This window comes from Malurus melanocephalus, unplaced genomic scaffold (assembly GCF_030028575.1).
Source record: "Malurus melanocephalus ecotype Western Australia unplaced genomic scaffold, MMel_1.1 scaffold_279, whole genome shotgun sequence".
Taxonomy (NCBI): Eukaryota; Metazoa; Chordata; class Aves; order Passeriformes; family Maluridae; genus Malurus; species Malurus melanocephalus.
This window is the reverse complement of record NW_026623511.1, coordinates 586,562-611,623: the sequence shown is the minus strand read 5'-3', so window position 1 is coordinate 611,623 and position 25,062 is coordinate 586,562. Positions and strand designations below refer to the sequence as shown.

The 25,062-nt window shown below is 54.1% G+C and overlaps 4 protein-coding genes and 1 non-coding gene across 7 annotated transcripts in view; 2 read left to right on the top strand and 3 right to left on the bottom strand.

Moving 5' to 3' along the window:
• The window catches only part of ATP6V0D1 (ATPase H+ transporting V0 subunit d1), a 32,626-nt gene extending 26,813 nt beyond the window's left edge, over positions 1 to 5,813 (bottom strand). Inside the window, exon 1 of the mRNA XM_057376407.1 lies at positions 5,626 to 5,813. Within this exon, the coding sequence (XP_057232390.1) occupies positions 5,626 to 5,755 (130 nt within the window). The 5' untranslated portion in view covers positions 5,756 to 5,813. The remainder of the gene's footprint in view (positions 1 to 5,625) is intronic.
• A 1,075-nt stretch (positions 5,814 to 6,888) lies between these two features.
• AGRP (agouti related neuropeptide) lies at positions 6,889 to 8,276 on the bottom strand. The gene is made up of 3 exons (XM_057376488.1): positions 8,090 to 8,276; positions 7,726 to 7,820; positions 6,889 to 7,140 (listed from the first exon to the last, which is right to left on the bottom strand). Exons 1-3 carry the CDS (start codon positions 8,271 to 8,273, stop codon positions 6,949 to 6,951), a joined length of 471 nt encoding a protein of 156 aa, XP_057232471.1. The 5' UTR covers positions 8,274 to 8,276; the 3' UTR covers positions 6,889 to 6,948.
• Positions 8,277 to 10,994: 2,718 nt separating this feature from the next.
• On the top strand, positions 10,995 to 15,895 carry LOC130579570 (SNF-related serine/threonine-protein kinase-like). 3 transcript variants are annotated; one of them, XM_057376474.1, is made up of 6 exons: positions 10,995 to 11,046; positions 11,949 to 12,571; positions 14,017 to 14,158; positions 14,326 to 14,538; positions 14,639 to 14,776; positions 14,915 to 15,895. In XM_057376474.1, exons 2-6 carry the CDS (start codon positions 11,983 to 11,985, stop codon positions 15,753 to 15,755), a joined length of 1,923 nt encoding a protein of 640 aa, XP_057232457.1. In that variant the 5' UTR covers positions 10,995 to 11,046; positions 11,949 to 11,982; the 3' UTR covers positions 15,756 to 15,895. The 3 variants fall into 3 exon arrangements, with proteins under 3 accessions (XP_057232457.1, XP_057232459.1, XP_057232458.1); XM_057376476.1 differs by having other exon boundaries at positions 11,030 to 11,095; XM_057376475.1 differs by lacking the exon at positions 10,995 to 11,046 and adding an exon at positions 11,099 to 11,162.
• Positions 15,896 to 17,058: 1,163 nt separating this feature from the next.
• TRNAK-UUU (transfer RNA lysine (anticodon UUU)) lies at positions 17,059 to 17,131 on the bottom strand. The gene has a single exon. It is a non-coding gene; the product is annotated as a tRNA-Lys (tRNA).
• Positions 17,132 to 18,517: 1,386 nt separating this feature from the next.
• On the top strand, positions 18,518 to 24,316 carry SETD6 (SET domain containing 6, protein lysine methyltransferase). Its single transcript, XM_057376467.1, has 9 exons — positions 18,518 to 18,591; positions 18,717 to 18,815; positions 18,901 to 19,045; positions 19,610 to 19,751; positions 20,041 to 20,235; positions 20,389 to 20,512; positions 20,735 to 20,915; positions 21,128 to 21,270; positions 21,707 to 24,316. The coding sequence occupies exons 1-9, from the start codon at positions 18,565 to 18,567 to the stop codon at positions 22,016 to 22,018; spliced, it is 1,368 nt and encodes a 455-aa protein (XP_057232450.1). The 5' UTR covers positions 18,518 to 18,564; the 3' UTR covers positions 22,019 to 24,316.
• The last annotated feature ends 746 nt before the right edge of the window (positions 24,317 to 25,062 follow it).

The following is a 25,062-nucleotide window of genomic DNA, read 5'->3' as shown; positions in this document are numbered from 1 at the left end:
CATTTCAGATGACATCTTCACAAGAGACTTTATATCCATACTAATGCAACTATCCTCTCTTGCAAGTTTGCTTTGACATAACTCAGAACCAAGCCATCTGTCAGTCAAAGCCTTTCCTGTAAGCCCTGCTCAGACAGAGTGATCCATGGCCCYGTCAGCTCAGACTTCCAACCTTTCCTTCTTTCCTGCTGTAACTGCATTGCAGAGCTCTGAATCAAGTTAAGGGCTTAAGCACTTCCAGGCAAGGACTGATCTGTCTTCTCATGCACAGGAACAGAATCAGCTTCCGCATCTTCTGAGCTGAACTGATTTTTTCACAAAAATTATCTGCTGTAACCCCAACTTCCTCCAAAGTACCTGGGGCCATCATCAGCTCTATAAAAAATTAGAATATAATTTGCCATCTCCCAGGCTGAAGGCAGTAAAGTAGCTGAGGGATTACATAGCAGTCTGCAGATGAGTTACATCGCCCACRTCTCCCTTCAGGAGGCTGCAGTCATTACCATTTGCCTTGTTGCTGTTTGTTTGGTCTGTTTATAGCCACCTCAGACACTCCTGAAGCTGATTCTCTGAAATCTCGCTCAAGAAGAACTCAGAGACCTTTTGTTCTCTGTAGAATTTAAGACCTTTCCTGTGGTTGCACACCACCAACTCACCTCTTCTCTGTTATCAGGCAGCAAATTCATCTGGCCACAGTTAGGTCACAGAAACTTYGTCTTTGGCTCTTTTCTCCATCCTTATCTCACCTCTAACTTTTCACCAGTTTGAGATGCCCTCAGTGCCAAACAGCAGCCTGTATTTGTAGCCCATGCCTTCTTTGGCTGAACTCACTCCACTCAGAGCTTCACACACAGCAGTCAGGTTGTGTTCCACTCGGGGCCCCTCAATCAGGCAGCACTTTCCCAATTTGTCCAAAAGGCAAGGTAACCCCTCCTCATCTGCCTGCACACCCAATAAGCTTTTCTCCCCCTCCAAAAGCAGACTGCTCTAAGTCACTCTGTAACCTCAGAAGTCCAATGCAAGACATCAACCCAGCACTTAGTGCAGGGGTTGAAGGAGAGGCAACAAATCACTCAGAAACTAAAAGTAACAGGACAAAAAACAGTCTCGTGCTACAGGAGCAGAAAGCTGAAGAAAAACAACAGGATGAAAGCACTGACAGGCTGCCGAGCAGGAATACCWGCCAGGAAACCCAAACACCATCATCATCTAACAAGGGGGAGGACACAAACAAGGGCTGAAGCTGCACCAGTACTGAGAAGCTGACCACAGCTGCTGCTTGAAGTTTAGCTAGGAGAAGCTATGAAGCGACTCTCTGCCTGGTAAAGGAGGCCAGAACAAACAGCAAAGAGCCTCTGCTGAACTCTGCAGGAAGCCAATGACCACAGTGTTTGTTTGCCGCCATGATCTAGCAGGCTATGGAAGTGCCTGCTATTTTATTCCAATAAATTATGTTTTYCTGGAGCTTGTTTTAACAGGACAGTTGATGAAAGAGCCACAGCCAGCAGTTACACCCATATACAATGCAGGACAAAGCACCGAAATTAGCAGGACAGCATTTTGGACACTGTTCTGCTGCTGCACAAGCAGTCAGCATTCACAAGACAGGAATGGTCTGTACTAACCATGCCTGTGAGTGACTCTGCCTCCCCTGGCAGGAGAAAGCTCTTGGGGCCTGGRGACAGTCCCAGCACACAAGGGTCAGTTTTCCACAAAGGACTCCAAGATGTCAGGAGATTGACAAATTGTCATTGTGTGAATGACAATGAAAGGTCCCCATCACATTATGGCTTGGCTTCTACACCCACCGGGTTCAGACTGGAGCACTCTCAGARTTCAGGATGGACCTAAGCACGGCCACACTTCAGCACCATCAAGTGGCCTCTCCTTGCTTGGTAGTACAGCAAAGGAGCTGCACAGGAAAGGATCTATGCTGCTCCTCCTACACCCAGGAGAATACCATGAGCTCTACCAAAAGCACTCCTGAAGTGAGTCTAGAGCTTTGCAACATCCCCATACAAGAGAGGAGGTTATAATGAAAGAAAAGCCCAGTTCCAGCCTTCTGGGGCCTAAACTCAAGGACCACAGTGATAAAAYGGAAAAGAGAGGGGTAGCACAGCCTCTCCTGCTCTTCTCTCAGTGAAAGGAGATGTGCTGAACACCTCAAACCAATGGCACCCTGCAGGGGAGGAAAAAGATCCTTGGGACTATGAAAACAAAAGCACACTCAGCCTGGTGCACAGAAGACAAACTCCATGGACAGATTCCCTTCCTCCAAGTGCACACCACTGCTTCCATGGCATCAAAGTTCCCAGCTGTGCTGAATGCACATATGGAGGCATAAGCACACAGAGTGGTGGTGCTGGAGATGCACTATCTCTGGAAGGCCTCTCCCAAAAGAGGCTCAMAAGCTTGAACCAACTCCCTACCACTCCTCAGCTTCATCACCCAGCTAGGTGACATGTCCTGCTGCTGGATTTCACCCATCAAACACCYCTACAACACTGGCAGATCAGAAAGAAAGCACCTTTCTGCACTGTTGCTGTGGAAGCAAGAAGTAGAAGCAATAGGTAGAAGAAGTAGTGGCAATAGGAGGCTCACGAAGACGGACCTAAGGGTAAACACATTCCTGGATCAAGATGCTTTTGTGAACTTCTTGGGCTCCACATGCTTTTTGGAGAAGGAAACTTTGCAGCCCAAGAGTAAAGCCAGTTGACAACCCACATTTCTGTCCCAAACTGAACTCTTCTGCTTAAAAGCATCACCACTGTCCAACTGCATCAACAGCTTTTCATTCTCCTGACAGAATATCAAGCTTCTTACAGGCCACCACAGCTTCAGGAGCTGGAAATGACTCACCAATCTTTTGACAGTAGAAATCTGGGTGACTTGTAAGTTTGGTTGCCCCAGACAGATTCCACTCAAGCACATATCCATGCTCACCCCACTGGAGCAGAAGAAAGCGGCTCCAGGTCCTTCACTGACACCTTGTGTCAGAAGCAGGAACTGGATACAACAGCGACCACCAGCCAGGCTCCAAACGATACCAGCTCAGGTGCTGAGAAACAACCAGAGCACCAGGACTTTTGGAGCTGAAAGAAGGGATTAGACATGTTATTGCTAAAGGGTTTAAGAGAAAGCCTAAACCAAAACAGTTCTCACACACACCCCTCAAACCCTGACATATTTTTCTGCACTTCTTAAGGCCAGCTCAGGAGCCTGCCTGACCACAGGCAGCCCATTTGGCTCTCTGTTTCTGACTCAGCTACAAGGGAGAGCTTGGATTAGGTTACCTTGTGATCAGACAAGCAAGGACAACAGTGGATCACTCAGAAAAAGCATGATTTCCTCCCTTCCAGCCGCACTGAACTGCCAGCCCAAGTCCTGAAGCAGACATGTCAATCCCTTTATGCTTCCAGACTTATCTGGGCRCATGAGAGGGAGCGGCATTTCAGACCCAGAAGCACAAGCCAGATATTCAATTCCCAGAGCCAGACCCGGATCAGCCTTGGTCCTTCAGGCTTTCTCCATGGCCAAGGCAATCACTTGCTCCAGGACTGGGACTAACTGCAGAGCCAGATTTACASGCAACAAGCGGCAGCAAAGAACAAACTGAGAGTAGAGAAGAATGTATCAGTAATTTATGGCCCAATASTTATTCCAGCTGCTAATACACCAGCCACTGCCTGGATTTAGTGCAGACGAGCATCTGGGAGAGAAAGAAACACATTAAAAGTCTGTGGAGCACAGAAAACAAATACTGAAATAAGAAAATCAGCATTAAAAAGACAGAGGAAAGAAATGGTCTAATCAGAGACCTATGTAAATAATAAAGAACAATGCTCCTTTGAAGGAAAACCCCTCTCTAAAAGCACAGCAAGCCAAGTGAAGGAGGAACAAGACTGGCAGTGAATTTGGAAGAGCCTTCAGGTTCTCAGTGAAGCGTGACCAGGAGCACAGCAGTGGCTGCCACCACACAACTGTTGGGGATAGAACAGCAACAATACCATTGCAAACGTACAGGAACTCCTGTGACTCATTCCAAATGCAGCCAACACCACTGCAAGGGAGAACTAGGTTTAAGCAGCTTGGTTCAGAAAGCAGGAAAGGGAGAAAAAAGAGAAGCTCCAAGAAGAGAAAGACTCTGAAGAGGAAGTTATCTGCAGGAAAGGTGAAAAGTCACAGCTCAGGGCATGCCTGACTACCAAGAGAGCAGAAGTAACTCCTACTGCCCTCTTTCAGGCCCTGGGCTCCACAGCCCCACAGGAATGACAATGACTGCTGCAAGCAAAGAGCTGCAAAAAAAAGAAGTGGAAAATGAGCTTCTGTCCTAAAAACATCCTGAGATTTTTTTTAAGGTGGAGATTGGGGCACAACACAACACTCTGTTCCCATTCTGTTGTTAGCTGGAGTGAGCAGATCCAGGTAACTTACATCCAGGGTTCAGCTGGCCAGGGATTCATATAAACAGTCAATGTCAATGTCAATTAACCACTCAGTAATGATTGTCTAGATAAAGTTTCTTGGAAGAAAAAATGATGCAGTAATTATAGTTCCACTGATCAAAACAACCAACATCTCTGGATGAGTGCACTTCCAGCTTATTTCAAATGAGGCCTGGTTTTAATCTTTCTGATTTGTGATCCAGGTTCTGGACACCAGAGAGTAAAAACTGTTAAGCAGGTCACTGATCAAAGGAACAGTTTAGCACCAACAATTAAGATGATAAGCTGATCACATGTGATCATAGAACCGCAGAATAGTTTGGCTTGGAAGGGACCTTTAAAGGCCACGTAGTCYAACCCGCTGCAATGAGCAGGGACATCTTCAACTTGGTCTTGAACACTTGCAAGAATGGGGCATCCACCACCTCTCTGGGCAACCTGTGCCAATGCTTCACCACACTCATTATAAAGAAAACAAATCTTCAGAGTTCTCCAAGTTTGTACACACTCATCTAGAAACAAGACGATGGCTGGAAGTCAGAACTAGCCTCAAAAGTGATCTCAAGATCACATGCAACAGGTAATTCACTGGTGAATTTACTCAGATGTGCACCAGATTTTTTTCCACTAGTGATTCTTCAATAACATCAGGTACTATCCCAGTGACCCGATCACTTTAACAACTAATCATGAGTATTACGGATCTGAAATTATGCCCATAACCTTATTTCAGGCCTTAAAAAGGCTCCCTGCCCTTTACGGAGTGAAGGCACAAACACATCTCACCAGCAACGCCTGTCAAAACCCACCAGGCTCCCAACACCCGCAGGGCACACGGCACAGCTACATGGCCACCTCAAGAAAGCAGTGGGAGACCAAGCTCCCGTAAAYCGCTCTGTCAGCTGCTGCAATCACACGGCCGGGCTGACCGGGAAACTGAGTCAGCGGAGGCGGGGTGGGGGGACAGGACGGGACACCAAGTGCGTCCCCAGCCACGGGGTGAAGAGAGTACAGTGCTTCAAGAATGCGGCTATCGACTCTTTCCCCCACTGCCAGGCAGCCCCTCGCCTCCCCACAGCCCCCCACCATCTCCCCTCAGCCCACAGGCCGGACATTCCCCTCAGGATGGCGGGGAGAATGGGACTGCTCCCGCTGGCCTCAGGCCTCCACCACCACTCACCCTCCAGGCTCTCGCACTGCACCAGGTTCACGTAGTCGCCTTGTCGGAGYACCCCCGCTTTAAAGCCGCGCACCAGCCCTTCCAGGTACCCGTTATCCACGTTAAAATAAAGCTCCGGGAAACACGACATGGCGGCGGCGACGAGACCGGAGCGCTACCGCCCGCCGCCTCACGTGACTGGCGCCGGGTCACGTGGGCGCGGCCCCTTCCCGGCATGCACCGCGGGGCGGGAACGGCCTGAGGCGATGGCGCCCGCTGTCCCTCAGTTCTGTCCCTACGCACCGAGCCTAGGGTTCCTCTCCACTACACMTACGCCACCATGAGCGATACAGGCAGAAGAACACAAGTAAAGCTCGCAGAGTCGTCTCCTCTGCCGAGACACCACTTCTGTTAGTCAGGAAATACCTAGCCAGGTAAAAGGCTCTGCAGGAGCTGCTCTGTTAAAAAATAAAGTAATTTCGTTTGATGTAGAGGGGTTGCAAAATGTGGGATATGTCAAGGTTGTCTTAAGGCAGGATATTTTTTGATGTAGGACCTCTGTATACTTTCAAGCCTAATCAGGAACAGAGGAGACTTTATCAGTGGAACAAGCAGCAGCCAGCATCCCTCTCTCAGGAATATCGTGGAACAAGCTCTAAGGATGTAATAAGATGTTGATGCGTGCTTTATTAAGCTGGCGGAATACTCAAGGTCCATGTATGCTAAAGCTGAAGTGTCTTCACTGTAACACTAAAAATCCCACCTACAGATCCCAAAGACCCTGCCCAGGTGAAGACCCAGCCCCTGAGCGTGAGTAGAAGTTACCTGGAGTTACATGACTTGTATGGMAATTGGTAATCAATCTGAGTAATTTCCCAAGCACAGCCCCTCTATTAACCCTGAACTTCTCTGTRTAAACAATGGCAAGGAAAGCCCGGTGGTGTGTGCTGGATTTGTGGAATAGCACTGAGCACCCAGGCTGGGGCAGCTCTGRTATAAACAATCTATGTCTCTCTGGTGTGTGTCATTATCATCTCACTGTACACCAAGGAATAAACCCTGTTTTGTGGGTTTATTATTAGCAGCAGCATAGCCAAAGCATCACCTGGAGCACCCCTGCTGCTGAAACACCAATTATGTAGCTGGAAAAGGCGCATTTGCTTTGATGTGGAGGTGCCCTGGAGTGTTGCCTGTGTGGACAAGGTGCCTGCTTGTGCACAGCACCCTCACCTTGGACACATCACACCATTCCCACTCCMCAGTGACTTTTGCAAAGGGCTGGTTTATTGGAGCTGCAGAGAAGGAGGCACACATGGGAGCAAGGGGCTAGCAACCCCACGGGCGCTAGTTCTTGCCACAGGGGAGATTGGTGCTGATTTTCCTGCAGTAGCAAAAGGCGTTGAAGAAGCGGCAGTAGCAGGTGGCACAGGGGTCRCAGCAGGGGATCTGGTGGCCAAGGCAGGACTCCAGGAGACGGACGCAGCGGCGGGGAGAGCGCTCCTCACGGCCCGCAGCTTGCAGTTCTGTGGATGATGCCTGCAGGGGAGAGAGGGAAAAGAGGAGGGGAAGAGCTGGTGCTGGACCACTGTGCCAGCAATAAAGAGAGTGCCAAGAGTGGCTGCTGAAACCTGGCATTGCCAGCAGCAGAGGCTTCTGTCGTGTTCAACTCTGGGCTCTGTTTTCTGTTGGAAATCACTGCTGAGCCCTGTGGACTCTGCAGGCATTGCTGCCTCATGCAAGGTGTCTCAAGACCTTTCTGCACATTTATTCTGGACTTCAGCGAACTGTGCTGTGCCTTCTGCCCAAACRGAGGCACTGGGGGCTGAGCCAGGCACACACTGCACTGCCTAGTGAGATCCTACTCTGCAGAAGCTTCCTGGGCTGAGCTTGAGGCTAATTAAATGAGTTGCAGGAGCACAGGCATGGATCACTCTCCTTTGTGTGTTGGAGCCCTTGCAGATCTGGGCAACCTCAGCTCATCCCATCTCCTCAGGTGATGGACAATTAGTCGTATCCCAGGCAGCAGTTGGACTCCAAACCTCCCCAGTTCCAGGGACACTCCCCAGTCCCAAGGCCACCACACTCTTTGAGGTGTCTATGAGAAAGCTCAGGGGACAATACCTGTGGTTCCAGCACGCCGCCTCTTGGCACAAGGTCACCRTCAGCTTCTTGGACCCCCAGGGCCACCTGCTCAAACCCCAGCCTTGGGAGAGCTCCTGTGAGATACAGAGAGGCTGGACAAGGAGGCTGCTGGCAGGTCTAATTCTGCTCCCTGTGGTCGTGGGTCCCCACAAAAAAAAAAAGGCCCCACTCCCTGTGAGCTGCCAGGCTGCTCTCACTAGCCAGAGCCCAGAGGAGAAGCTGTGCTGCTTTAAGGAGATCCCCTAACTCTGGGTGTGGGATCCCCACTTCAGTTTTGGGGCCCTGGACATTCCAGCCAGTAGCTGGTGGGGGTCAGTGGAGAGCAGAGGGCCAAAGGACTCACCTGCCAGCTCCGCAGACACCTCCTTGACTTTCTGCTGCAGGCTGGCCTGGTGGGCTCTGTCCACCCTCTCCAGCCCGCCGCTCACCTTCTGCAGGTGGCCACAGCTGAGGTCAGCAGTCCTGAGATCCAGGACAGCCTGGACCCCGTGCAGCAGCCCRCAGCACAGCAACAGCACGTTCAGCATGATCCTGGGGGACAACCTGTGCAGAGGGGCCCGACCAGCATCAGCCCACCAGCAGGCAGCCTGGCCCATCCCTCCACTGCCATCACCACCCCGGCTGAGAAGCACCGTGTCAGCGAGGGGCAGCCTCTGCCAGCTCAGCCACTGCTCCCAGTTGTTCGCTCCCTTGGAAGTTGAGAGCCACTTTCGGGCCCACACACACCTGGGAGCAGGACCCTGCAAAGCTAATCTCATGTGCTGTGGGGCAGCCCACATGTGAGCACATTCATGACCTCCCCCACATAAAGGGACGACTAGCAGAGAATGGACTGAGATTTGGTATTTTTTGCATCAGTTCAGGATCTTCTGCCCCACACATAGCAGCCACCAGACCRGTGAGGTGCAGAGTGTGTGGCCAAAACATCTGACATGGCTCCTGYCAGGCTCTCAGCCTGGAAGTTCTACTAGAATCAGTGCTGGGCAGGGAGAAGGACCACGGCGCACATGGCTGGAGGACAGGAGAAGCTGCARGGTCGGGCTGTGGGTTTTGAGGGCCTTAAGGCTCTAAAAAGCAGATGACCTCTTAGGGAGCAAAATAAAAGTGATCAGGAGGTAATATCCTAGTTGCTGCTGTCAGCCAGATCCTGGRAAACCCTGTGCCTGCAGCTTTGACAGCCTTGAGGTTCCAAACCTGACTCCAGCAGCCCAATGCTGGCCACTCCTCATCTCCCCATCCCACAAAATCACCCAGTTCTTTGCTAGGAGAGACCCCTCTGCYCTGTGGGGAACTCCACAGCCACGGGTGTCACATCCCACACACTCCCAAGACCCTTCCCATGGTAAGCACTGACCTCTCCGAGCGGAGAGGGGGATTGCCGTTCGCTGCTCCACCCAGCTCGCTGGAAGCGCTGCTACCGCTCTCTSCCTCAGTGTCCTCCTCCCCACATGCTTACCGGGATTTATATCGGCTTTTTATTAATTAAGTGCTGCAGCCACATGACTCTACTAACTACCAGGTAGGTGGGAGTCTCTGGAAAACGGGCTTTGTGTGGATGGAGAGGCAGCCAGTGGGGCGATGCTTGGGAGGGGGGACTCTGCTTTGTGCATCATACAGCTGGAGGAAGGAACAGATTCCTGTTAATTCTAAACTCYCAAGTTTCTTGGAAGCGATCCCCACCGTCCTTCCAGCCCACTTCCCTTTCCAGCTCACTTCCCTCTCCAGCCATGCTTGAGSAGCATTGAGGCTGCAGCCTGAGGACATTTCCTAGCTCCCTGATAGAGAAATAAGAGGTCTACAGTCTCCTCACCAAAACGATGCCAAGCCTGACTGTTTTTTTCRAAGGGAATGTTGCCTATCTGTATCTCCTGGCAAGCATCCAGTCATAGTGCAGAGCCTCCAGAAGTCCTCCAGTTCCTGACCACTCGCCATCTGCAGATCCTTCAGGCTTCCACCTGTGCTAACTGCTCATCTCTTACTTATGACTCGTTTGGAAAACCTGCATCTCCCTAGGGCCAGGCTCCTTTGGGGAATGCTTGTGGCCTTGAGTGACTTCAGCCCTGCAAAGAATTGGAGAAATAAGACACAGGAAGGGTTCAGCAGGCTGTGACATTGCTAGCAGAGAAGGCTGACAGCCCAGGCTCTGCCCTCACCGGGCTGCTCGCAGACCAGGAGGATCCTGCCAGGCCTCCCAKCACATCCCCAGCAGAGCGTGAGCCGCTGCTCCTGGCTGCAGCACCACCCCTGGGGCTCTTGGGAGGCTTCCTCTGCTCCTACATTCCCTGTCCCAGCATGATCTGATTCCTGCATTTGAGGGACAGGCTGAGCAGGCACAGGACCAGCGAGGAGCTCATCTGCCATGTGTCATTTGCTGCTGGAAACACTCAGCACCCATCTGGGTGCTCCATGGCACAACACCCAGTCAGGACTGCCCTGCCACAGCAGGGGATGCCTCCCACACCCCACACGCTTGGACACACTCATCATGGGCAAGAGGCAGGGGAAAGGCAGCCCCTTTCCATTCCCAAGGCCCAGGTGGGTGCAGAGTGTCCCATCCAGCCCAGCTCCTCCATCCCCAGCCCTGGGGGCCCCGGATCCGCRCTGCCCCCGGTCCCCGCTGACACCAGTCCCCGCACGGAGCCCTCAGYACAGCTCATTAGGGGCTGTTTGCAGCCGGCGGGGCCGCGGGCCAGGACTTCTGGGAAGGCATTAGCGGGAACGAGGGCGCTGAGAGCTTTTTAATCTGCAGGAGCAACATCTGCTTTGTGCGCATCCCGATGGCCAGTAACGAGCTAAATGAGGCGGCCGGCCGCTCGCCGGGCCGCTTCCAGGAAAAGAAGGCTTAAAGCGAGGGGGAAAGGGGGGCCAGGGCTGCRCTCCCGGCTCAGTGTTTGAGGCTCCAGCGAGGGTGGGAGTGGGCGATGGAGTGGGTCAGTGGCACAGCAGAGATGCCCGTGAGCGGGCATCCCGGGCAGGAGCTCCCAACGGCAGGACCCTCGGGAGACAAGCTCTGGCTGGGGGCTCTCCTTCTCCTCCTGGAAGCATCCAGGCAGGCGGGCTGCTCATTTAGCTCACCACCAGCCCTCGTTACCGCTAAGGCCGACAGAGTCCCCGCTACCCCAAACAGGCAGTAACGACCCGGGCCGCCGGAGCTGCCCCTCAGAAAGTGCGAYGAGCATTGCCCCAGCCTCAGCCCCGCCGGGCCGGGCCCTTTAAGGCGCGATCCCGGAGCCGCCCTGACGTCAGCGGGGCGGGCGCGCCCGGGCACCGCAGCCCCGGCGGCCGCAGCTCCGCGCCCCGGTGAGTGCGGCTCCGCCGGGGCGCACCGGGGGCAGGGGCARGGACTGGGGTGGGTATCGCGCTACCCGGGGCGCTGGAGGGGGAGCTTGGGAGTGCCCAGGTGCTGAGGTCTGGAGGTGAGGGCGTAGCGGTGCCACGGATGTTGGGGACTGGAGATGGGCATAGGGGAGTGACAGRGGTGCTGGAGACCTGAAGGTTGGCGATATGGGGGTGGCCCGGCKTGCTGGGGACTGGAGATGGAGGTATGGGGGTGCCCAAAGGTGCCGGGGAGTGGACGTGACCATATTGGGGTTTCCAGGATGCCGAATACTTGGAGGCTGGTATTATTGGGGTGCCCAGGATGCTGGGATCTCGGAGTATGGGTTGACAGGGATGCGGGCGATTTGGAGATAGAGGTATGGAGTGCTCAGGCTGCTGGGAACCAGGAGAGCGGGGGTATAGGGGCTCAGTGTGATGAGGGACTGGAGGCAAAGGGTACTGGGGTGCCCAGAGTGCTGCAGTTCTGGACACCTGGAGGAGAGGGTATCAGGATGTCCTGCAGTGCTAGGAAGTGTGTGTGGGGGGGTGTATCGGGTTGTCCAGGCTGCTTGGAACTGAAAGGGAGGCTGTTGGARTGCTCAGTAGGATGGGGACCTGGACATGGGGATTATGGGCTAACCTAGGATACTCAGGAGATGGAGGATGGAAGTATCGAGATCTCCAGAGTACTAGGAACTGRAGGGGGATACAGATGGCTGCTTAGATCCCGGGATGGGGACTKGGAGGTGGAGTGTCAGGGGTGCTCAGGCTGCTGGGGACTCTGATGTCCTGGGGGTCCTGGTGTCAATGGTGCTGGGGGACCTGGTATTTGGGGGAACCTCATCCCTCACCCCACATTGCTCAGCATCTTGTCCATCCCACAGCGCCTGATGCCTGTCCCCACCTGACGCCACCACCATGGCCGGGGCACAGGGCTGCGGTGAGGGCAAGATCGCGGGGCTGTACGACCTGGAGCGCACGCTGGGCAAGGGCCACTTTGCGGTGGTGAAGTTGGCCCGGCACGTTTTCACCGGGCAGCGCGTGGCCGTCAAGGTGATCGACAAGAGCAAGCTGGCGGGGGAGGCAGCAGGGCAGCTCCTGCAGGAGGTGCGCTGCATGAAGCTGGTGCAGCACCCCAATGTGGTGCGCCTCTACGAGGTCATCGACACCCACGCCAAGCTCTACCTCATCCTGGAGCTGGGTGACGGTGGGGACATGTTTGACCACATCATGCGGCATGAGGGCGGCCTGGCTGAGCCACGGGCCAAGCACTATTTTGCCCAGATCGTCCACGCCATCTCCTATTGCCACAAGCTCCACGTGGTGCACCGCGACCTCAAGCCCGAGAATGTGGTCTTCTTCGAGGAGCAAGGGGTGGTCAAGCTCACAGATTTTGGCTTCAGCAACCGCTTCCAGCCCGGCAAGATGCTCACCACCAGCTGTGGCTCCCTGGCTTACTCRGCACCAGAGATCCTGCTTGGGGACGAGTACGATGCCCCTGCTGTTGGTAAGGGCTGTGGGGTGCCCTGGGGTCCTGCCTCCCTCCTGTCCCCAGCTTGAAGCATCATCCTTTCAGCTGGATACCACCTCACTCTTGGCCCCTTACGCTGGGAGCACCCAGTGGCACTGCTGCCCCTGCAGGGAGCAACCCTGTCTCTTGGGTGCTTGGCTGCCCAGCCCTGCCCTGGCAAAGCATGAGTCCTCTCGGCATCCACAGAGATCTCACAGAGTGAGATGGGGAGGGGAAAAAGCCCAAGCAGGCTGTGAGCCTGGCGTGGCATCCGCCAGGAGAAGCAGTGTGAGGATACAGCTGCCAGCAATCTGGCGCTAGTGGTTATTTGGCGGGGTGAGGCCGGAAGGAAATCTGTGCGGGATGCTGCTGTTTGGGTGGAGGAGCTCCGAAAGTTTCCTTTGCTCCATCCCCGCCCTGAAAACCACTTCCTCTCCATGGCTTCCAGTGCCCTTCCTCCCCTGGCCAGGGTGCAGGGGCCTGGGGAGACTGTGCCAGGGCACAGGGAACTGGGCTGGGGGCTCCAAGAGGCTCTGCTGTGACAGAGGGGACGTGGGAGTGAAGCAGGATCCGAGCTGGCTGGCTGGCTGGAATTAGGGCAGGAGGATTTAGCAAAGCAAAACACGAGCCCTTAAAGGCAAAAGCCCAGTGTTGGCTCAGGGAAAGGCAGATCTCGAGCTGAGAACAGGGATAGCTTACGGAGGCAGGAGAAAAATAAGCTGGTGGCGCTGCAAAGGGAAATGAAGGGAGAAAACGACGCAGATGAGAAATTTTCAAACACTTGACTTAAGCAGCTGAAGGTATTAACGGAGCGCCCCGGGGCGTGCTCAGCATCCTAAACCCGCACATCTGCAGAATTTGTGTTCTGGGCAGGAGGAGCCTGTAGATGCTTCTGGCTCCATCTCTGTCTCCAGGACAGGGCAGCGATCCTGCTCCAGCTGGATCCCCACACAGCTGGAGAGCCCAGATYGGTGCTATGTCCCTCTGTCCCTCTCCCATTGCTGCAGTGTCTCCTAAGGCACAGTCCAATGCCAGGATTGTTGTGGTGGGGTTTGGGAACCAGGAAGCTGAGGAATGACATGAAACAGTGCCATGGGTGAGTGTRTGACTGGGGGAAGAGGGGGGAGCAGAGCTTGGGGCTGGCCTTCCTTTTCCTGCCTGGACAAGGTAATAACACTTCAACTGCTTTGGTGAAGTCCCTTGAGACCTGCTTGGCTGTGGGGATGGGAAGGTCCTTCCCTGTCTTGGTGTGAGTGTGGTCCCCCTGTCCATGGGGTAAGACCTGGGATTTGTTACCTCCAAGAAGCATCCCAGTGAGCACTGGTGTCTGCTGGACCAGTCTGAGGGGTTGGTGGGGCAGCCCCTCCCAAGGTACTTAGAGTGGGGAATCTCTCCTGGGCCACGGTGAGTGCAACCTGAATTGCTGCTGCTGCTTCTTGCAGACATCTGGAGCCTGGGGGTCATCCTCTACATGCTGGTGTGYGGCCACCCCCCCTTCCAGGAGGCCAACGACAGCGAGACCCTGACCATGATCATGGACTGCCGCTACACCGTCCCCCCACACGTGTCRGCACAGTGCGCTGAGTGAGCACCACCCCCTCACTGTACCCCCAGATCCCAACTTGCTGCCCCCGCATTGGGTGCCTCAGCCCTGGCAGATGCCTGGGAGCTGAGGYGGGAGGAGGGGGTAAAGCTGCTTACTTTGGGGTTCCCATAGTGCTGCAGTGTTGCAGCATCACCCTTTTCCCCAGTCTCATCTCCAGGATGCTGCAGCGGGACCCAAAGCAACGAGCATCCCTGGAGCAGATCGAGGGCCACACGTGGCTGCAGGGGGTGGACCCGTCCCCTGCCAGCCGCTCCCTGCTGCCCCTCACCTCCCACAAGCGAGTGTCCGAGGAGGAGCACGAGATCATCCTCCAGGCCATGATGTGCGGGAACATCGCGGATCGGGACACCATCCAGGAGTGAGTGATGGATACCACGGTGGGAGCCCCTGCAAAGGGCTCTGGGGTCCCTCCAAGCACATCCCTTGTGTGCTGATGCAACTCCCTCTGTGCCACACAGGGCGCTGGAAGCCGACCGCTACAACCACATCACAGCCACGTATTTCCTGCTGGCGGAGAGGATGCTGCGGGAGAAGCAGGAGAAGCAGGGCCATCGCCTCAGYCTTGTTTACAACCTGGCCAAGGAGGTGCAGAGCAGGTGAGCCCCGCTATGTCACCCTCCCCGGCATCTTGGGTCCTCAGGGCAGGGGTTCTGCCCATCCCCTGCCCTTTTCCATGCCACAGCCCTTGTGATGCCCGGCTGGGTACTGACACCTCCCTCTCTCCCCTTCCTCAGGCCCAACTTGTCAGACACGTTTGGCTCCGGGGGCAGTGCCGGCAGCCTCCTGCCCTTCACAGAGACAGGCAGCCTCGCCGGCGGGTCCCGSCTGCCCCCCGCAGGGGACATTGGCAGCCGGCAGCCCACCGGAACCCTGCTGAAGGTCCCCGCCGTTGAYACCACCATCACCAAGAGCACCCCAGCCCTGCAGCAGATCTGTGAGGAGGAGGAGGAGGACGAGGAGGAGGAGGAGAGGCCCAGCGCCATGGAGAGGAAGAGCAGCTCGCTGAACCAGGAGCAGATGCGAGCCTTCCTGCGTGCCCACCGCCCGCCCGGCCGCGGGGAGGTCTGGGGGCCGGGGCTTGAGCTGGGGGGCCGGGGTGGGCGCTCRGGGGCGGCCTGGGCTGGGAAGGGAGTGAGCGGGGCCCGGGGTCCCCCAGTGCTGCAGGGAAATGGAGCTGASCCCCCAAGGAGGGAGGAGAACACAGAGCCTGGGGGCTCTTCAGCAGAGTTCTCCAATGAAAGGGGAGCCATCCTGTCACCCCAGAGCAGCTCTGCTGGAGTTCCCCAGGTATTGGGGGCAGCCACAGCCCCTGCTACCCTCCCAAGCCCTGCAGACGCGTCCCTAGGGCAGGGGGAGCAGACCAGCCCGGCCCAGCAGTCGGTGGAGAGCTCAGGCCCTGAAGGGGGCGCAGAGAGTGTGATCAAGCTGGACCCGGGCAAGAGCAAGGGGGGCAGCCTGCGGGACAGGCTCCTGCAGTTTCCGCTCTGCGAGAAAGCTCTGGCATTCAAGCTCCGGCCCGGCTCCAAGGAGAGCCTCCTCTCGCTGGGGCAGTTCAACTGCTGCCATGTCATTTAAAGCCCTGGGACTGACCCCACTCTGGGGTCTGGGAGGGCGCCCACTCCCCTGCCTTTGGTCTGGTGGCGGCTGTGGGGCTGGCAGGGAGCAGTGTCGTGCTTTGTCACCCGTGGTGGCCGCCCTGCCAGCACCCACCCCTGGAACCCTGACCCTGTCTGGTTGTGACAGACCAGCCCTCAGACAGGCCTGCCCCGGGTGAAGCAGACTGGGGTCCATCCCCACACGGGCCAGTGCGTACCCAAACCTTTGGGACAGCTGCATGACCCTGCTGGGATCAGATGGACCACAACACTTTTTTAACTACTAGAAATAATTTTTTTAAATAGTCTATTTTAATGTAATTAAATAGAGATTGCTATATCCCCCAGGCCCCCCAGTGCCCCAGCCCCACAGTGTGCATGGCCCGGGGCTGGGCTGTCCTGCCTGCAGCCCCCCCTCCAGCCCCAGCTGGGGCCAGGCACAGCCCGGCCCRTGACCCCAGGCCGTTCCCGGGCCCTCCCTGCAAATAAGCTTCCTATTTATTATCTCTTTGTTTTCTTGCTGGCAAGAAATGAATGACGACGGAGGCGTGGGCCGGAGCTCGGCCCGAGCCGTGGCACATGCGTGTGGAAGGATCGGAGCCGCTGGGAAGCAAAGTTTGTCAGGACAATAAAATAAGCTCGCGGGTTGATGCGGGTGCTGCGTTGTTGCAAGAACATCACTGTCCCCCCAGGGAAGGGGCCAGGGATGGCTCCCCGGGAACATCCGCCTGAGTTGGGGTGGGCAGGGACCCAAAATGGAGCTCAGAGCAGGTACCGAGGGGAGTAAGGATGGGGATGATGAACACCCAAAGGTGAGGGAAGGCCTGGGCATACCAGGAGGCACAGGGAGGGTGCTCCACACCTCCATAAGGGTAAACCATATTCAGCCCCAGGGTGCCCCCAATAGCTTTCCCCGCTCTCAGCCTGAAGCCACTCCTGAGCTCTCAGTTTCAAACCCTGCCCGGACTTCCTTGCCTCCAGCTCTGCTGTGCCTCTSCCTTTTCTGTCCATCCTCTTTCTCCCCACTTTCAGGTGTACCCCCAAATAACACCATCATCCAACATGAGATCTCAGTACTGGCTGTCAGGAAAAACAGAGCGGTGGTGTGGGGGGTGTCAGATGGGATGGAGCCAGCTCTGGAGAGCTTGGGGAGTTGGTGATGGGAAAAGAAGGGGGGAGGTCTGCCCTGGAGTCCCTACAGCCCCCCCCAGGGCCCCAGCAGCAGGAAGGGAAGCTGGTCCTGCCCACAGGCTCCCTTTTCATGATCCTAAAGGATAAACCACCGCCTGAACAGGGGCTTGAACCCTGGACCCTCAGATTAAAAGTCTGATGCTCTCCCAACTGAGCTATCCAGGCTCACATTTGGGGTCTGGGGGGGCCTGTTTGTGACAGGCAGGGGRGACCCCGCTTTGCTGCAGCATTGGAGGGACAACGTGGGACCCATTTTGATGTTTTCCACTCCACACCACCCCAACGAGGCACCCCAGACTGAACACCCGGGTTCTGGGAATCTCCCTGGGCACTGATCCGGCACAGGGATGCGCCCTGGAAGGTGCCGGTGCCATAGGGATGCGCAGGCAGGGAGGGGAGGGGAGGGGGATGCAGCGGGAGCGGCTGTAAAACCTCCACCGCTCCCAGAGAGGGCAGGAGGGACCCGCCGGGGGACAGAGGCAGCGGTGGGGGATGCGGCCGCGCAGGATCCGTGCCCTGGGCTGTGGTGTCCCCGCTCTGCGCTGTGGCCGCACAGGATCCGTGCCCTGAGCTGTGGCCGCAGCCAGCTCGGTTCGAATCCGAGTCCCAGCGGCGCTTTTGCGCGTTAAGGAGGGAGAGAGGCAGCCGCGGGGAATTGGGTTGCAGATACCGAGCTTGGATGGGCACCTAAAGGTGCCATCCCACATAYTCTATTGCCCTTCCTCGCCATTATTCAGGAAGGGGCTTTTTTGCCCCATAGGGAACCCACCCTGCCAGCTCATCCTGGGCCAGCTCGGAAGGGGCTGGAGAAGATTAAAGCCGACCCCAAATGCAGACGGGGTGGGGGAGCCCTAGGGACAGCCCGCAGAGAGCCCYTGGGGCGCTTTCAAACACCTCGGGCACACTAATTGGCTTCATTAGAACAGGCAGTGGTGGCATCAGCCCCCCTTCTGCTGCGGCTGGGGACAGCACTGTGAGCCGGGGGAACAGCGGCCTCGGGACCGCCCTGCAGAGGAGATCAGAGCCCGTATACTGTGGGGAGTGTGTGCGTGTCGACTGAACAAGAGCACAAGCTTAATTATCCTGATTAATTAGAGCCCGCTCTTTTTAACCCATATCTGGGGCTGTGACCACAGCGCTATGYGCCCCCACGGCAGCCACGGAGGCACCACATCCCCCCGAAGTGCACCGGCCCCGGGGTGGGCAATGAGGGGGAAGCTCCAGGGCGGAACGGAGGCAGCAGGGTACAGGGAGGGGCCTGATGAGCCCCCCAGGGAGTCCCTAAATCGCCCCCAGACCCCTCAGAGACCCCAAAAGCTCCCCAGACCCCGGGGTGATGGTCCCTGGATCCCACGAAGAGGCACCATTAGGACCCAGCCCCTTCGGAGAGGTGTTCGGAGGGTGGACCCTACAGAGCCGTGCTGTGACACCCCRACACCCAAACCGGCGGCTCCCGGGCGCGCACCCGCCGCTGCTCCCCCGGCCCTCCCTGTCCCTTTCAGGCCGCCGTCAGCCCGGCCCATGGGGGCGGAGCTCCCCGCCCACCCGGAAGAGCCCGAGTGGGACCACGTGGTGCGGGACCACGTGTTGGCAGCGTCATGGCGTCAGCGCCCAAGAGGTTCAAGGTACGGGGGCAGCCGGGGGCTCTCGGGGGMCTGGGGACACTCCGGCCCCTTGGGACGGCGGTACTGAAGGGATCCGCKATCGGCCTCATGGCTCCTTCCCCTTCAGACCATGTTTCCATCCMCAGGCGGCGGTCGAGAGCGGCGCCCAGGAGAAGGGTAGTGGCGATCCCCTCTCCGGGTTCCTGGCATGGTGCGGGCGGGCYGGGGTGGAGCTGAACCCCAAGGTGAGGCACCGCGGACCGGCCCGGGCATCCCCCAAGTCCGCCCCGGTCTCTCCGCTGTACCCCTCACCGCTCCCTCTGGCCCCAGGTCCGSCTGAGCAGGGAGGGCGCGGTGGCGGGGTACGGGATGTTGGCCGCCGAGGATCTGGAGGCGGGAGAGGTGCTGTTCACCATCCCTCGCACGGCCCTGCTGTCCCAGCACACCACGTCCATCCACGCACTCTTGCAGGAAGGTGAGTGCAACCTTCTTGTGTCACTTGAGTCTGCGTTGCCTTTTAAAGGAGTAAATGGGTCTGTGGTAAAGCCTGGGGAACGTTCCTGATTTTTGCAGGATGCTGTAGGGCTGTTAGATACCAGGTAGGAAAGGGGAGGGCTGGGCACGCCCTTGCTTCCCTAAGGGAGCCCAGATCTGTGTTGGGGAGGGAGAAAAGTTCATTAGTGCAACATCTCCAACTTCTAAGTGATAGGCATGTACACAATGCTGCTTTCATCCATGCTGGTTTCGTCGTGGCACTGATAGGAAAAATAACAGTTCCTTGGTTGCTGTAGGCACCCAGAGCTTCAAGCTGAGGAGGGCAAGGCAGTGGGGCTTGGGAGAGTTATCCACTCCAGAGAAGCAGCTTATAGTCCTGGTTCAGCTTAGGACAAACCCAAGACAAACCAAAATAAAAGCTCAACCTCTGCCTCCAGGCTGAAGACAAGTATGGCTGAAGACAAGTATGGAGGCTTGTCATACCAAGTTTTGGTTCTGAAACACAGAACAACTTAGGTTTTCTCCATCATGTCTGTTTCTGTAGCCCAGGAGTCCCTGCAGAGCCAGTCCGGTTGGATCCCTCTGCTGCTGGCCCTGCTACACGAGTACACAGCCAGCAACTCCCACTGGCAGCCGTATTTCTCCCTCTGGCAGGACTTCCGGAGCCTGGATCACCCCATGTTCTGGTAAGGTGAAAGCAAGGGGGGCAAGGGGGAGGCTCAGTCTTACAGCTGAAGGCAGGCACAGGCCTGGGGCTGCTGAGCAGAGTCCTGGGGGRGACCCCAATCCAGCAGTTCTAGTGCTGTACTGGCACTGGCAGGAGCCTGAGGGGCCTTCTGGGAATTAGTTACAGGCAGAACTAGAGAATSAGGATCTGGAGAGCACGGGGAAGCGGAGATTTTTAAGAAAGAAGGAGTATATAGACAATTGACTGTAGCACAGATGGAGAAGAACTTGCTGTTTTGCTTGCAACAGGCCTGAAGAAGAGCGAACAAGGCTCCTGCAGGGCACAGGCATCCCAGAAGCTGTRGACAAGGATCTAGCTAACATCCACCTGGAATACAACTCCATCATCCTGCCCTTCATGAAGTCCCACCCCAAGATCTTTGACCCCAAACTGCATACAGTGGAATTGTATAAGGAACTGGTGGCATTTGTCATGGCTTACAGGTGAGAAGTGAGGGCTTTGCTCCAGCAAGRAGCAAGGACAAGGGATGAGGATTACAGGTTATCTTAGAAGTCACAAAAACTTAAGTAGAAGGTGAAGCTTGCCCTGTGCAACCCATGTGTACCATCAGCTTGTCTTCATCTCCCCCATGTTAGCTTTCAGGAACCTTTGGAGGARGAGGATGAAGATGAGAAGGTGCCCAATCCTCCCATGATGGTGCCTGTAGCAGATATTTTGAATCATGTGGCCAACCACAATGCCAACCTGGAATATTCTCCTGTGAGTGCAAAGCTGCTGTGCCAGGCATTGTCACAGCCTTTCTGTGAGACCATTGGGAATGGGGACACGGCAAGGCAGGGTCTCAGCCCACGGCAGCAATCTCATTAATACGAAGCCTGCTGCATGTTTGGTGTTTGTTAAGAGGAGCTCAGGGTCATTTGAGCTCTCTGAAATGCTGTGTTGAGCAGTTGGATCAGMACAGTTCTCCCTCCCTGCTTGCAGCAATGTTTGAGAATGGTTACAACGCAGCCTGTGAGGAAAGGACAGGAGATCTTCAACACATACGGGCAGATGGCCAACTGGCAGCTGCTGCACATGTACGGCTTCGCAGAGCCCTACCCTGGCAACACCCACGACACGGCCGACATCCAGATGGTGACACTGCGCAGGGCAGCGCTGCAGCGTGAGTGGCACCCACAGCCCGAGTGGGAGAGGATGGGGCAGGGATCTTCCTTAAATAGAGATCAAGAATGACGTGAAAAATAAGCCTGTTCCACAGCAYTTCAGGTGGTGGGCTATGCCTTGGTTTTCTGCAACCTCTTTCCTCTTCTCCATTCACCCTCCCCCTCCACTGCCATCCCGTCTGTATTCACAGCTCTGCTCTCTTCAAAACAGGTGCCAAAAGTGAAGCACAGCAGCAGCTGGTCTCAGAGCAGTGGGACTTCTTGTGCCAGCTGGAGATGGTGGGGGAGGAAGGTGCCTTTGTGCTTGGCTGGGATGAAGTGCTGACAGAAGAAGAGCTGTCCATGACCCTCAAGGTAAGAATGGCCAGGTGGGGCAAGAGCTACACAARGAGAGCACAGAGCAYAGCTGGGCARACCTTGAAGGGGACAAGCATGTGTRGGCAGTTTGGYRCCAATAAYCCTGTGTGAACAGTGGCAAAGGGTGTGGCTGCCCAGCTCCCAGGTGCTGAACTAGCCACCCATGTGTACTCACCTACTTGTCTTAAATGGCTCTACAGCCACTGCTGTTCTAAGATTTTGTAAGTGACAGCTGAGATGTTTTACCAGACTGTCACTAACAGGTTCATCTAACCCACAATTACTTGGAATTAAGTATCTAAGCCAGTTCTAGTCTCTTAACCTRTAGTGCAGCTGAGGAATAACCAAGCTACTCCACATGTCTCCTCTCTTGCCCAGAAGAGAAAGCCTGATGTATTCACACTGACTTATCCCTTTGCCTGGGTCATGACAGGTGCTGTGCATGTCAGAAGAAGAATTCAAGGAGTATAAGGAGCAAGAYGGCTGGGAAGACGACAGTGGGGAAGAGGAAAACTCTACCCTTTCAAATGAGGCTCTCTCCCGACTTAAAACCCCTTGCAAGAAGCTCCTTTATGACAGTGTGCTGCTGACCCTGGAGTCCTACAGGACAGACCTGAGAGCAGAGCAGGACTTGCTAAATAACAAGGAGGCTTATGAGAAACTGAGTCGAAGGGAGCAGCAAGCTCTGCATGTGCGCTATGGACAGAAAAGGATTTTGCATCAGCTGCTAGAGCTGGTACAATAGCAACCTCAGTGYCCCTGGACATGACCTGCTGGGGACAGATCCTGAGAGATGGGTCAGCCTCTGGCCACCTCCTCTGCAGCAGAGAGGACAGATGCCAAGACTRTGGTCACTTGTCCCTCATACAGCTCATAGATCTTTGGCTACCTCTACAGGAAGAAGTATCTTCACAGCACAAAGGTGGTTTTGAGTGGTCTTACTGTACCTTGAGAGCTCTAGAGTATACCATGTTTTCCAGAGGCCTTAAGAAACCCCAGCCCTACTAATGGCTGTTTTAGGAAGGCAGACATACGTTGCCAGAACAGCAGAGGATTCCCTCAGTCAGCATGAGAAATTTAAGGCAAGAGCTGCTCCTTCTCCAGATTAAGAGGGCAGAAACCCAGCTGGTAGCTCAAACCTTAAAGAGATTCAGAGTAAATATCTGGCAGCAGGAGCTGATGATGACACTAAACCTTTCACCTATATTTAGTTTGTGTTAAGTATTTTCCAAAGTATAAAGTATATGATATTCATCCTATTATTGCTCTAGGCATGGTCAATAATGGAAGCAAAATTTATGTGATAGAACAACAGAGTATGGGCCCATAAAAAAATTATATACCATAGATGTCAGCAGCTGTATAGAACAAGGGTTCTTAGAATTAAATCACATTCTCATCTTCATGTTTGTAAATTTACCTTGATCAGACACTGTGATTTTAATATCCTACCCCCAGTAAGTTTCTTCTAACTAATAAAAACAAACTGTAACTTTATTTCAAGTATACAACCTCACCCTAATGGGTATGAGCCTTACATTAGTAAAGAAATTGCTACAACATAAAAATTTGCAAAGGCTATTAAAATAACCTAAAGGGAATAGTAGAAAAGCTTTGATTACTGTCCATCATGACTCCAGAGAAATCCATCAAGTAATGGAAAGAGTAATGAGAGATGGAAATCACCATTGGTGGGATATTTTATTGAGATGTTCTCCAACAGCACCAGGAATTCTTAATAAAATGCTACATCCTGTAATTGTCTTGTTAATACTAACCTGTTTGCTTTTTATTTCAGTGTTAGGACTGTATATCAAAATGTGGAGAATAACGAAACAGCTACCTCCAAGATTTAAGTATAATTAGGAACAATAGCAGCCAAAAGAATGTGGAAGTTTTTAATAAAATATTTCAAAAACTTTCAGAGGGGGAAATTGATGTTTTTAAGCAGAATTCTTTGTCCCATCCATTGATCTCTGTTGCAGATGGAAGCTGATGGTATCATTCTCATCTTTAACCCCTCTTTTGAATACAAATAGATATTACAGGATGTATTAAACAGGTGTTGCTTAATGCTTATGAAAACCTGGCAAYTGTTTAAGAAGCCACCAGAGCTACAGATCAAATCTTATTTGGTACTCAGCCTTGGGTTCTGCATGTCCTGAGCTGAAACTTGAATAAAGGCACCGCCCCAAATGACCACCAGTGACCACCAGGCACCCCTGAGGAGGCCCAGGCAGGCGCAGTGACAAGTGTGACATGAAGTTGCACAAGCTAAATGACTGCATTAGGCAGGCAGTAACTAGGTATTAGAAGGGGGTTTAGGTAAAGTGTGGTGTGTAAAACTTGCTTTTTTACTTCTTGGTGTGCTTGATTTGTGGAAAGCCTTCCACCTCTTGTAGAATAAATAAATACCTCCTTTCTACACCTGACTGCCCTGACTGTTCATAAAATTTGGCAGCCAAGGAGGATATTAAATGCAGTGGCCTGCATCCTACTTGCCCACCTTGTGTAACTGGGATCTTGGCTGAGTTCTGTCCACCTTCCAGGATCTCTACACCAGCCTAGAAGTTCTTAAAGCCTGAAGAGAACCAGCCATGTACAGSAGCTTCAGTACATAACCAGAAACTCTTCTGAGCCATGAGCACAAGGCAGTAAGCTCTGCACATGGTTTGCTAGACTTAAGTGGAAGAAAAAAATCCAATGGCACCTAGACCAGATAAACTGGTTGCTGATAATTCTCTGTATCCTAAGCCAACAGGAGGAGGAGAAGCAACAGCAGAATCAAAAAATTCCAACTTCAAAAGGCTCAGTTTCAGCACAACTGCTGAAAGGAATGCCAGGGAATTGCAGGATCTGGCCACAATCTACTCCTTGACACAGAGGTGACTAATGCCTAGAACAGACAGAGAGAAAATTCCCTTTGAGTAGCCATCTACTGGCAGAGCTGGCTCAGTGGTCCCTCAGAGCTGTTTTTTTCCTCCATGCAGCAAATGCAAAGCCAGGTACAGGGCCCCTTAAACCCAAGTAGGAAATCATGACCTCTCTGCCCACACCACAGCAGYCACCTTAGCTTTAACAAACTAGTGATGTTATGTAAAAAGAAAGCACTGAAGCTCTTATTTCCTAGCATCTGCTAGGWTAAAGGACCTTGCAATATTAACAACACTGAAGCTGCCTTGCCCTACAACAGCTAAGCACAACCTTGGGTAGATCCCAGCTGCAGGGAGATCACAGCAGGGTGAAAGGCACTAGAAATAAAGCTGATGGCTGTCTACACTGTATCCCTCTGCTGCAGACTCCTGAGACAAACTCTGCTGATGAACTTGCAACTAAACCATTTCTATTTCCACACAACTGTCCTTTCTATTGCACTTCAAAACAAGGCCCTGTCTAGTCATTACATCTGCCCACTGATCTCATGCTAGAGAACAAACCCAGTTGCTTTCAGCAGGCAGTGCCCAAAACACACTGGAAAACTGCAGGTTTTGGATGGGTGGAACAGACTTTGGAAGACACCAACTGGCCAGGACAGAACTGGAGAGAAGAAGCACAGTGGCACGTGCTGCATGTCATGACTTTAATGTGTAACTACAGTATGCATACATACAAGAGTGGGAGAACTAAAGCCCAAGAACTAGAAAGGCTACAAAATACAACACGTGGACCAATACTTTACAAAACATTGAAAATCCTTACAAAATGGGCTGTATTGGTCCTTTGGGTTTTTTGTTTTGTTTAATTTTTCTTTTTTCTTCTTTTTTTTTCCTTTTAATTTTTTTTTTTTTT